The sequence below is a fragment of the Chaetodon auriga genome, chromosome 12, assembly GCF_051107435.1.
Source record: "Chaetodon auriga isolate fChaAug3 chromosome 12, fChaAug3.hap1, whole genome shotgun sequence".
In the NCBI taxonomy this organism is placed as follows: domain Eukaryota; kingdom Metazoa; phylum Chordata; class Actinopteri; order Chaetodontiformes; family Chaetodontidae; genus Chaetodon; species Chaetodon auriga.
Window position 1 is genome coordinate 15,183,416 of NC_135085.1, and position 13,245 is coordinate 15,196,660.

The following is a 13,245-nucleotide window of genomic DNA, read 5'->3' on the forward strand; positions in this document are numbered from 1 at the left end:
CCCTTAGCATGTCAGAAGTCTAATGGCTATTGTGGCCGTGTCCGTCAAAGTGGCAAATGCATGAAAAGCAGGTATGCTTTTCCACTGCTTTTCAATTTGACGTTAAAAAGAGCATGTTTGGGCCATGACCGACCATAAGGATGAATCACAGCTGTCACGATACGGACCTCGTGACATGCAGGCGGCGGTGAGACGTTTTTAAAGTTGGAGGCGGAGAGAGATCTCCCACCGTCGTAAAAGTTTACCGCCGCAAACAACGCTTTTCCCGCTGACCGTTTCTTCGAGCTGCATCCTGAGAGGGGGTTAAAAAATAAGTCAGTCAGACGAAGTCAAATGAGGAAAGTGAGAAATTAATTTGTGCGCCCTCCTGATTTCTCCACAGGCAGACATCGATCATGTGGCGGCTGTCTCCCCTCACTCTGGAGATAGAGCTGGTGGAGGGATGGGGAGAGGGGAGATTCGTGTGTCTGAGGGGGTCGTTGTAATCAGGCACACTCATTAGCTCTACTTTGGCTCTGGATGACAGGAGGTCTCTGAGGCAAGTCTGCCTTTTATGCCCAGTCCTTCATCCCTTGAGCTGGGGTTAGAGGGGCTAAGGAGGCAGTTTCTTTCCACAGAACCACCCACCAATACGCATCAATACACATTAACACAGCAGCAGATAGATATTGCTCTGCTTTTTCCAGACCTGATCAAAAATGTTACAAAACGTTGCCATATCTGATCTATTGCACACCGAGGGGTCAATCGGAAACACATGCGAGGGATGATGGATAGCACCAAAGGTCAGAAACGGCGCTCTCTGTGCTGCAAGATGTCTGAGGCATCGGCCTGCTTCTGTTTGCTGCAATTCAAGACTGTCAAATCTACCTGTGAATACCTTCTAGACGCTAAGGCGCAGGTTTACGGAGAGATCACAAACAAAAAAGCTGAAACAATAATACTCTCGTCATAAGCAGCTGAGAAAAGCCAGGATCTATCGTATCTGTATTTTACACAGGAGGACTCAGAAAGCTATGGGTAAATGCTGGACTAATGTGGCAGCCTAGGAGTACCCAGGGTCCCCAGCCTGCTGGGCAAAACCATCCATATCGGGTTTAAAATAACCACGCCTGAGACTTAACCTTTACCAGAGACAAATGAAATGAAAATATACTGTGTGGTGCATCAGGAGCAGGCTTCATTCATAGGGGGCTTTCTGCTAGCCTGACCTGAATTACCGCTCTGTTCCTGGAGGGCCACTGTGAATGGCACGCGTGGAGACAGGACACATTCATCTGGGTAGCTCTATTCTACATCATACAGAGGGTTGGGAAACAAAGAGTCGGAAAAAAAAAAAAAAAAACGGCAGGAACACACAAAAACACAGGGACAGCTTTAAGCACACCTGCATGTATGCATGCACACAAACACACAAACAAAGAAAAGGAGCAACACCGCTCTGCCCGTCTCTTACAAAAACACATGCAACCATGCAGTTTACAGTATGAAAACCTCAAAAACAGGAAGTTCATACTTCATATCATTCTGAACCCAACAAAGATTTTACAGACAGACAGACACACACACACACACGCACACACACAGACACATGATCCACTTTCCAGCCGAAAATGATGAAATATGAAATGGAGCATTACCGCTTGGAATGGCAGTCTGCCCAGGACTGTGCTGGTCCTCTGTCACATTGTCTTCTACTGCCAGAAAAAGGGAAAAGGGAGAAAAAAGAGGGAAAGAAACAGTTAACAGTGAAAAACAAGTTAGACACATTGAGATTTCCTTCTTTTTTATTATTTACTATTGAGATTTTCTGCATGGAAACTCCAAGAGATTTCAACAGCTTTCGACAGCTCAACCTGTGGTTTGGGAATCCACACAAGCCTTTCATATGTATGAGGTTTGGCAACAAGGCAAACAACCACCCACGTAAATAACATATTGGACTGGGTAATGACTTGATGAATTATGAAGGTCTCCCATGAAACGTCCTCCCAACATCAACAGTGACCAAGTAAAAAACACCTTGATGACTGCATTAGTGAGGAGCTTGTATATTGCCTTGGTTGGCGAAAATTAGGTGGGTATCAAAAAGCAGATTTGTAAATTCCAGAGTAAATATGAGCCTCCCTAAAGCTGACTGTGATCCAAACTTAAACGCAAAGAAGACGTACATTTATCAAATGTATGTTCACACCATGTGTCGTAACAGCCAAAGCAGCGGCAGAAAGTGCTTTTGCTCTTAAACAGGACGGCTGACAAAATAGTGACGGCTTGATCGCCACTCAAATCTGCTCATTAGGCGCATGGCAACTAAACCACTTTTGACTTTTTGACAACAGCACTGGCCTTGAAAAACACGACTTCTGTTTGGTAAAAGGTAGGAACCTTTTACATCGGAGCCTTTTTGGAACTGGTGAGAGTTCCTTGTGGCATGTCAAGTACAAGAAATGAAATGGATTTTAACAGCGGGAAGAGAACAAAAGAGTCTCCCACCTGTTCCATGTAAAATGAGGGTCTCACTGAGGACTTCTTACGCCTCTGCGTTCCACCCCTGCAGTTGAAATGCATTCTCCATTATGTCTTTTCTTTCTAGCCTTTCATTTTCCTGGGCAAAGAGGAAGGGGGGAGTCTGACAGGACCTCCCAGTAGGGGAGTGTGGCAGTGACTGCCAAAGCAGAAACTGGCGCACTTTTAAAATCGCACAAAATATCCTGTACTTTGCATAATTAAGGCAGGATCCTATGGTGGCAGAAGCCTTTCCCTCAGGGGAGCACGAGTCAGTGTCAAGCAGGGTGTCAAACCTCAGTGAAAAATGAAGAGGAAAGTGTCGAGCAGTTTCTTATGAAGACGGCAAACGACGGAGCAACTATGTTTCGCTGTCAGGCCTTGTCCGGCCAGAATTGAATTCCCAAGGAAGAAGCTTTTAATCAAATTAACCTTAGTAAAAAAACGCCACGATTCACTCAAATCCGAGAAGTCTGATCGGAAATATTTCCCTCAGCAACAATTTTAGTTGATGCACACAGGAAATATGCTAAACAATTCTGGCCTGGCAATTAATTAGCTAAATCAATTAAAAGTGATGGAATAGACAGTTGGACACCATGGAGGTACATCCCTCTGAGCCACCAAAGAGGACTGTATCAGCCAACGCAGAATCCTTGTCCTGTTAAAGGAGGCCTTAGTGGCTGACGCCCTGAGAGTTTAATGAGTTTCTCCAGCACTGTTGAGCGCCTTGCATCTAGGATCATTTAAATGGGCTAGGGATAGGGGGTCCTAATAAATCCCCCATGGTTCTATCAGAGATTGGTGGTGGGAGCTGGAGGTTTTGTTTTGATCACCGTCCCTGTTGGTGAGATGGGGGAGTTCAGGCAGAAAATTCTATTTTACAATGCTATAAGAACTTAAATATTACGGCAGTTTGCGATGATTTGTCACCACTGTGAACTTATTAAAAGTTTTGTCACTGAAAGTAAACAACTTCCATCACAGTGCAAATCCTTTTCTCGTTTGCACCTGTCTGCTGGATAATTAATAGCTGGCTAGGAGCGATCATGGAGGGTGAGCTGTCAAGCAAACTCCTGTGATGTTTCTTACTAGCTGGACATTTGATCAACAATCAGAACACAGAACAAATACAAATAGCTGGACACTTTTAATTAATACGCTCTAAAGCTCATGATCGCCTCATAATGACTGCAACTTCAATTGGATAAAACTCAGTCCACATTGTTGTTAATTCATCGCCGCTATCAGTTAATTAATGTTTGACAAGGTACAGTGTATCACTCAGTCAGTGACAAACTGTAATCATGCTGCTAGGTTTTGTTGATACAATACCAAACACACATGGGACCATTTCAGCACTGCTCCTTTGATTTTCAAAACACGGAGCAGGAAAAACATAATCCCACAACAAGTGGCACCGCATTAAAGGCCACTAATTAACACACTGGCCACACACAAAAGTGGACGTAGAGTAACTGTCATTATATTCAGAGTGACAATCCCCATGACAGGACATTTCCTTTTAAGGGATGAATTAATTTTCTGCAGATTGGGGAGCAAAACAAGACGCAAGGTCAAAAACAAAAATACAAAATAAAAACAGATTGATCACCGCATGCACAGCCCATGATGCATCACGCCCACGCAAAACTAATGATTTAACAGACATGGATAAGGAAAACATGACAAACTCTCAGCAGCTTGGACCTTTCCTAATCCATCCAATGAATTCCTGTTGTGTCAGAGAGCGTGTGCATGCACACAAACACGTGTATAAATGTACATTTTTGTGCTTTTACTTGAGAATCGCCACGTATTGCTGTGTGTATGCTTGTGTGCATGAGCATCTCGCAGCATTTCTCAGGCTTAAAAAAAGCCCTGAGTGTGTTCCTGGATATGCGTGACTCATCTGCTTGGTTACAGCCAGCTTGGACGATACAGTGCCGAACACAATGGCTGTGTAATCCGCCCTGACTGACCGGGAAGGAGACGCTCGCCACAGGGACTACAACTCAATTTAGCTCGGGTCAAGAGGTCAACCCTCCTCAATTAGGGCTGGGAAGGGAGGGAGGAGGACACACACTGCACATGAATAACTTTCTTAATGAGCATTATTTGAACTGGTGATTAGTGTCATAAATAATTTGCAATAGAGGAGCATGTTAATCACGTTGCATAATATTTGTAATCCTTCATATATTGCCATGTACTGTAAGCAAATCGGAAGAGCACTTATTCAAAAAAAAAAAAAAAAAAAAAAAGACCTCCACTCGTAGCAATAAAAAAATGTCATGAATCAATAATCTCATGATGCAATTATTGCAAATTTAGCTTCCGGAAAATCTCGACGCCATTCGTGCAGGAGAATGAGATAGATGCAAATAAGCCGAGCAACGTATCATTTGCAGCAGTGGTGGAAATCAATCACTGTCTCTGAATCAGAACTCCTTCTCCATGTGGCAGACAATCCATGACAACAAGAGAGACACATGCCATGGAGTAAGAAGAGATATCGGCCAGCTCCCGCGACACCCAGTCCAACACACAGAGCCGCATGTCAAGAGCACTGACAGCCGTGCTAATGGGATTTTTCCATGGCTCCATCATAATTTCCTTAATGATAATACTAACCATATTTTTGTGTCACATTAGAAAAGTGTTAATGGGTGTTATGCCACAGATCATTAATTGTGAACAGACTGGAATACTGCAGCTTCCTATAAACTAAGAATGACGCAACTGTTAATAGACATTTTAACAGGGAAGGGAAAAAAAAAAAAACAGAGCGAAACAGAAATTCAAATTAAGAAGAGGCCTTTCTTACATTTAAACATAATGACTGCACTGCGTATCAGGAATAAAGAGCCGGACGAGTTTTTGAGTAGTTCCTCTGTCGAAAAATGCTCGAGCTTAAAAAGTGCCATCACACTTTTTCTTTAGTTACACAGGCCTGTGCTTGTGAGGAGTGACGAGGGGAGTGGTTATGCATCCCTGGGCATCACGGCCAAGTTTCTCTTCTTCAAAAAGAAAAGCTTCAAAATATGGGTAATGTGGGGTTTTTTTGAAAAAAAAAAATCTGGTCTGTTTTAGGTTTTCTTGGTTGGTCAAATTTCAACAGCAGTTTTATTCACACTTCCTTGACATGAAGGGAAATAAAAATGCAGCTCAGGTCTAATCTCTTTATGTCTGAGCAGAGGAATTTTAACTTAAAACAGACTAGGACATTAACTTTATTTTTAATAGGCCCTTCACAGATTTCACAAATCAACTTGTTCTGTGAGCCTTACATTTAAAATAATATTTCCTTTCATGTATGGCCCAGCAGAGCTCCAGTGTTCACTCATGTGGCGGCAAATTACAGCTCCTCAAAAACATCAAATATTTAAGGTGTACATGACACAGCGCTGATTTCATGACAACCGCTATACTTAAAGTAAATGGCGCAGAAAATATATTTATATATGCGGATGACAGACTGGGAAACTTCCAACTCGGCCAATAAACACATCAGGGCTGAGGCTTGAGAGTGTCATTTGTGCTCCAAATGAAAATATCAACCCAGCCTCACATTATTCAGGAAGTGCTGTAGGACAGGCAACGTGGCAGTCATCACACGCTACATGCAGGATTTGGAGTGAGATCCTCCTTCCTCGCTGCTCACCACTGACTGAGGCAATGTGCTGACCCAAAGCCTCTGCACATCAAAACAAAATTACAATGTGCCTACAGTCGAGAAATGTAGAAGGCTCAGGATTGAGTAAATGTCAGTGGCTAGGGTGAAGTGTTTGCATATAAGCGAATGATGTATGGTCTCGTCCTGTGCCATTTATTCCCCCAAGCAATAACGTAGCCGGATCTGTCTCTCAGACTTAATTGAAACGGGACTTGTAATGTTGCCCTTTTCCTCGATGGGACCAAAAACATAACCTCTGACTCCCACAAGCAGCCAATACTGAGGAAGCGGGAGTGTGCGTTGGGGTACACAAGGGAAAAAAAAAGAGTGCCAACTGTCACAGCATTATTTTATCATCTCCACGTCCATGCTATCCATACCAGTCCCTAAAACGCTGCACTTGATGCCCGTTCTAGCTCCCCTCCACGTACCATCGGCACCTCTGTTTATTTTCCCTTCCGCAGAACAAAGTGTTCTTTCTGCGCAAAAAAGCACCGTCCACATTGACCACTGCCTCAAGTCAGCAGAAGACAACCTATAAAAGTGAAACCTGAACTCTGCAACCGCAGCCCGTTCATGAAAACACACACAGGCTCACACACACACACACACACACACACACACACGCACACACACATGCGTGAAGGCACATATAAAAACGTGGTGACACAAATATAGAAACGCCACTTTTGTGTTAACAGCATGCATAAAAAAGTCTGCAAATAAAAATGATAATTCCTGTCGTATACAAACAATAGTGAGGAGTACACTGTCAGGCAACTATTTTAAAAAATGACAAGGAAAGTTATTGTGGACATCTGTATAAGTGTATCTCTGTCCCTGAGGAAAGAGATAGACAAAGAACAATAAATAACATCTGCCTGGCCTTCCTTGGGTCTGATCCAAAGCAGGGAAATATCTATGACGTATCTGCATTTCTGCTCCGCTTCAGCACTCACAATGAAGACATAAAATCCGGGATGTTTTGTGCACCAAATTTTTCCAATTTAGATTTTAGTGACAATAACAAAACAAACAATGTCATCACTCTGACTTCATTTGCATACTGATTTGCTCACTCTCTAGCCCTCTCTCTCGCACACATAGATGTACACAAATCTTGACAGATGTTCTTCTTCTGAATGCGCGCACACACACACACACACACACACACACACACACACTTGTAGCATGTAGGCATGCTGGCAGGAGACGATTATATATAAGTGATGTGTCTTTTGAGAATAGCAAATGTCACATCAACTAACAAAAAAAAAAGTCAATGCCAATCTGCTCTGGGAAAATAGGAAATCTATGTATAGAGCTGTTTACTGTGAATAGAGCTGTGCAGGTCTGGAAACAGAATGTGACAATTTTAAGATGTGCATGCACTCACATTTCCACCCTCTCCTGGGTATTGATTTAAAATGGTGGCTGCATGAATGTACTACCGCAGACCATGTAATCTTCCTTTGAGATGAAGACTTCCGAGAACGAAAGGGGAGAGAGAAAGGGGTCCACAGACCACAAGCTGGGAATGTGAAATTGTGGACAATTATTTGCTGAGCAAAATACAATGCCTGCCAGATGAACTGGAGCTCAACCTCCAAAGCCCAGCAGCTCCCCCACCAAAATGCTACAGAGAAAAGTAGTGTGTGAATATGTGTGTGAATATGTGTGTGTGTTGAAGCATGTTGCTCTGTCTCTATTTCTCCCTCCTTCCCCCTCTCTCACCCTCACACACACACACACACACACGTAGGCCAACACTAAGTGTAGCACGAATTCTCAATCAAATGACCACCATTTTTTTTTTTCTTTTAAAGAGGGGAAAAGTTGCAAAAAAAAAAAAAAAAAGACCAAAAAACAAAAATCATACACATGATGTGCTGTGTCATGTCCTGGCATGCTGAGCTGAGATTTACTATGACACAAAAACAGCATAAAGTTGAGCTGTTCTCCAGCTTTAGGATGACCAGCTGATAAATCCAGATGTTTACAACTTTTTAATGAAGGCGTCCAATTAACAGCTCGCCTCTAATTTCTCTTTTAACTGATGTGCGCGCGGACACACACACACACACGCACACACACACACACACACACACACATCACAGCCCTCCCTTTCCCAACATATAAAATGTTTCCTCTTTAGTTTCTCAGACGGGGGGGGGGTGGGGGTGGGGTCACGTGACTGTGCACCCCATTCCGTCAGACGGCTTAAGTTCCGATCAGGAGCGTCTTTAATACATCCAGATGTTTGCCAGCGTCGCGCTGTACTGTTGCTTTCGAAATCCTCCCTGCCCTGCCCTTGCACTTTAACTACCATTACAATACAGTCTGAACTGAAGCCGACCAGCTTTTCCCTGATGCCAAGTACGTATATGCAGTCGATTTCATGCGCAACACAACAGGAAGAACACTTCGAAATGCGTAAAAAAAGAAGAGGGAAGACAGCAGTTACATTGCAGAGAGCGATAAGTTCAGTTCATGCTCGTCTAGACTTGTCACCACCTTAAAATAAAATGTTCTGAGAGCCACCCAAAAATAGGCTTATCACTTACCTTTCAGTGATCTTGGTTTAGCTTGCTTGCGGCGCGACATCCTACAGAAATCGCTGAAGTTGCTCAGTTTCTGTCTGATAATACGCGTAAGACGGGATAGTCTAAAGGTATAGTCTCTGTAAATTTCACTGACCAAGATCGCGGCTGCCTTTTTACCATTACAGAAAGATGCAACTTAGCCCTGGCCGCGCGGTCTCAACACTAGTTTTGCTGTTATTTTGTGATGAGTAGGTGGATGTTATAAAATCCAATTAGCCCGATCGGTATAGGCGACTCTATTTAGTTGAGCTGGGCTTCGGGAAAAGTGTGAGAATATAGTAATCCCGTCATGCGCTTCCATTCTCCGGCAAAACACATACGCGTGCAGGCATGATGTTCGTTTAGGAATAAAAGCGGAATATTTGCTTTTCGCCTCTCATCTCAAATGCATCCGCGTGAGAAAGACATCAGCAAAACGCCTCCTGTGAGAGTGCAAAAAAATGCAACAAAACCCAAAAAAAAAGGGAGGAAAAAATGAAAATAACACTTTTCACTTCATATCCACCTAACAGCATCAAAACTATTATAGACTCTTCCTTTTCTCACTCCAGTCAGCTAATCATGAATTAGGTTCGGAATCTGATCTAAGTCTACGTCTAAATTGCCCTTAAAAGAGGATGAAGAAGCAGAGAGAAGATGGAAGCTCCCTCCTCATCACAAACCTGCAAGGTCTTGGACTGCGCTGTCGCTCCGGTAGTCCACATAATAATGGAAAATGGAAGCAAGGCCCCCAAAGCCATCAGGATGGCTCCAGAGGGGGCCCCTACCCCGCAGGGACTCGCTCTGTACGTAATCACTGAGGAAATCATTGTCAGCCTGCCTGCACTCACACACAGACAGAGAGGCATGATTAAAATCCTAGGGATCATGGCAAGATGCGGAATGCTGGATCTGCTGGTCCCCGGATCCGGAGTCGAACTCTAAACCCAAAGCCGGCTTGCTCACCCTGGCGTCTCCTCTGCCTCAGCTCGCCGTCGGCCACTCTCCGTCTACGGCAGACGGACTGGTCCCCCTTCTGGTAGAAATGGTTAAGCAGAGAGACATTTTCTGCGTGGCTGTTGACATATATGACATGTAATGGCACGCATAGAATTTTGGGATGATCGGTTTATTTACACATGGAGGTTTTCTTTTGTCCTCATTATTATTGTTCACTCTGAAATATATTATTGCACAACCTCACCACCACCACCACCAGCCCCACCACCGATTATTTGAATATGAATAATGATATAAAGAAATGTGTCTTCTCTCAGATTCAATATGACACATTGATTTTTTTTTTTCTGGTTGAGGAAAACAATGTAGCCTCCTGTCCGTTAATGTTATTATGGGATTTGTTTTCTTATCTTTCTTTTTCCTTTTCTTATTTTAGAATTTCAATACTAATCATTTCAAGCATAGATTCAGTATTAAAATGCCTCTCAGCTAATTTTAGGCTGCAAACTTTGAGGTTACTTAAGGCCTTTTTTTTAACTCACACAATCTCTTTCTTTCTTTCTTTCTTTCTTTCTTTCTTTCTTTCTCTCTCTCTCTCTCTCTCTCTCTCTCTCTGTCCTTCATGTTGCTGCACTGGAATACACCTCACCTGCATGTGGATGTCCAGGCCCCATACTACCCCCGCTATGTGAAAATGAGATCCAGAGAGGAGTCCTGCAGTGGGCTTCTCACTCTGCTCTCTGCCCCTCCGCAGCCTGGAGGTTGCCTCTGTCAGGGGCCCCCATCTAAAAATCACAGTCACGCAAATGCTTTTCGCACTTCCACTGCATTATGTTCTGGCTGAGTCACGGAGACCAGTGGAAGGGGGAACCGAGGCTTTTCACTGCACACCTAGGGAAGGAGAGAAACAGTTGATAGGGCAACTCCCACATACGAGCTGGTGTAGAAGAAGAAAATTAACAACAACCTTTGATAGCCTTTACTGTGCCAGAATCTAACTTTGTTAAAGAAAATTCCCTATAAAAGTTAACTATAACTATAAAAGTTAATGATGTGAGTACCTAATAAGGCTGCTCTTATTCTATAGGGTATTCCCATCTTTTACTTTGGAGTTCATAATGAGGCCATATACTGTTACAGACATCTGAAGTAATCACCTAGCATGAAGTCATGTAAATGTAATGGAAAACTCAGAACTACTGAAGAAATATCTATTAGCTGTCATTATTAGCCTCTTATTTTAAAGAGGCTTTGTTCTTTGCATCTTTTGTCCCTAACCAGCGCTCGATGTGAGACTTGAACGTAATAAGTGGGGACTTATGACCTACATATGTTGCCAAGGCTTCTCGTTCTGTTTGCTCAATTTGTATCTTGTAATTTCGTATCTGCACCCTTTGCTTTTCAAATAATTTTCCCCACCCACACGCTGCCATAAAATGTGCGCAAAAGATCAATAAAGGAAGGTATGACACAGATTGACGTGATGTGCTTTGGTAAATTCAAAGCCCTCGCCAACTACAGTAAAGTTGGTAAACACGCACGTATGAAACATCTATTTGTAGGTGCTTGGAATCTGTCAGGAGGTCTCAGCTGCCTTAAAACTTCAATCTTAACAATGCTCCAAAGTTCTCCCTCTCTGTCTCAGCGCTCTGTCAGGCGGCTCTCCCAAAGTTTTACCACCTTGCCCCCCCCCCCCCTTACCTCTTGAATGCTCTCTCAAACACAAACAAACAGTGCTCTTCAGTCCTCCAGGGCTCTTTGCTACTTTCATTAGTGACAAAGTAACTGGGAAAAGGCTTGACTTGACTCAGTGCCTGCACAGTTCAGTCTCTAAGTTACAGTACACTATTGCTCAGAAGTTGTTTTTTTCTCCCTTCAAGTGGAAGAAACCTCATGTGAGGAATGTTGCTCATGATGCTCCAAAAACTGCCTGACACAGCTCGTCCCTCAGGGATGACTTTATAAATATGGAGAAGAGAATCAAATATAAATTTTTGGGAGCAAATAGGCACAATGAAAATCAACAAAAATGTTTTTGTTTCAAGTCTCACCTCCGAGCAGGGGGGAAAAGGGAATCAAACACAGATAAATAAAAAAACGTGACACGTTTGCCATAAAAACAACGCAAGCCAGGAAATTTCTATTCAGCTTGTACTGATATTATGCTGCAAAATTAAGCAACTGATTTGGTTTGTGTTGGCCTACATGGTGCATCTTCTTATTTAGTCATTTTCATAAACAATTCAATCGACTCTCTAATTGCGTTGTCCTTCAAAAATGCTACGTGCAGACGGCGAGCCTTTGAAATTCTATCAAACACACTCGGGCAGTCTGTTTTCAGATCGCCTATAAGCTTCTTACACAGTCTTTGTAGTAAAACTGAGCAGTTAGGTGGAGATTTTTTCACCACCCATAGCTTTTAGTTAGACATCGAGACGCCGCAGCAAGAGTGTGTGCCGCAGCATCAGAGATTTCACTCTGCCTCTCAGCAGGGTGAAATGTTCCCCAGTGGAATCCGTGGCCCTCGGGTGGTGGGACCCTTCAGCAGTTCTTGCTGACCTGTGGCCCTGCTCACCCTCTGTTCATTTGGCTCCAACTGCACATTGTCCAATAAATAAATAAATAAATAAGTAGTAACTGAACTTTAAAACTCAGAGAAAGTTTTAATCCCAATGAAGTGTCTCCTGTAGAAATAATAATCACTGAAGGCTATTTAGTAGAATACTCTCGCAAATGGTGAAAAACGGCGGCTTAAAAGCACAGTCGGTCAATTACGCTCGTTAGAGGAGGGCAGATACACAGACATGCATGTACCACACACACACACACACACACACACACACACACACACACACACACACACACTCTTGACTTGCCTCATTAAAACCCATCCAGCTACTAGAACTCAGAGATGTGAATGTTTCCCTTGAGGAGTGGGGCACGTTCATTTTGAGAAAGGCAGAAGATTCAACTTTTTTCTTACTTGCTTATAATTACAGAGATTGCTGGAATGCATGACCCTGAGAATAAGGCTGAGTCCTGGGAGAGTCCACTAGAAGCATCACCATCTTCAGACTTGCTCTCCATTGTGTGTCTCCCTGGTTGGATGCCACCCACACCAGGCATGAGTGAGGTCGAGGCAGTGCCCCCATCACCAGAGGAGCCCTCCCCGGGGACTTCGACTCTGCTCCAACAAGCCAAACTCCTGAGGCTGAGGGAAAAAAAAAAGTCAAGATAGCGAGTGACTGAAAACATTGCCCTCCTTGAGCACTCAGACATACTTCCACAGTAAACTGATTAAAAAAAAGAACAAAAACAACACAGAGAGCTAACAATCAGAAGGCTTCGGAGTTGGCAAGCGAGGTTGAGTGCAGCTTTCCAACTTCTCTGTTATCCAAATTGTTGGGCAATTAAACACTGGAGCAAAAACCTATCATATGTATGCAGTTCACATAAACATTGTGTCTCTCTCTACCAAGAACTGGTGCATATAATTACAAAAACAGTGCAGGGATGGCATAA

The 13,245-nt window shown here is 43.3% G+C and overlaps 1 protein-coding gene across 7 annotated transcripts in view; it reads right to left on the reverse strand.

Annotated features, from left to right (window-relative positions):
* Positions 1-9,653, reverse strand: part of LOC143329197 (zinc finger protein 521-like) — a 90,997-nt gene extending 81,344 nt beyond the window's left edge. For 2 of the 7 annotated variants that reach the window (XM_076744985.1, XM_076744983.1), the window contains exons 1-2: positions 8,746-9,494; positions 1,641-1,697 (exon numbers count right to left, since the gene is read on the reverse strand). In XM_076744985.1, the coding sequence (XP_076601100.1) occupies positions 1,641-1,697; positions 8,746-8,785 (97 nt within the window). In that variant the 5' untranslated portion in view covers positions 8,786-9,494. Of the gene's footprint in view, positions 1-1,640; positions 1,698-8,745 lie in introns of all 7 variants that reach the window. The other 5 variants (XM_076744989.1, XM_076744987.1, XM_076744986.1 and 2 more) reach the window with 5 other exon arrangements.
* Between the last annotated feature and the right edge of the window lie 3,592 nt (positions 9,654-13,245).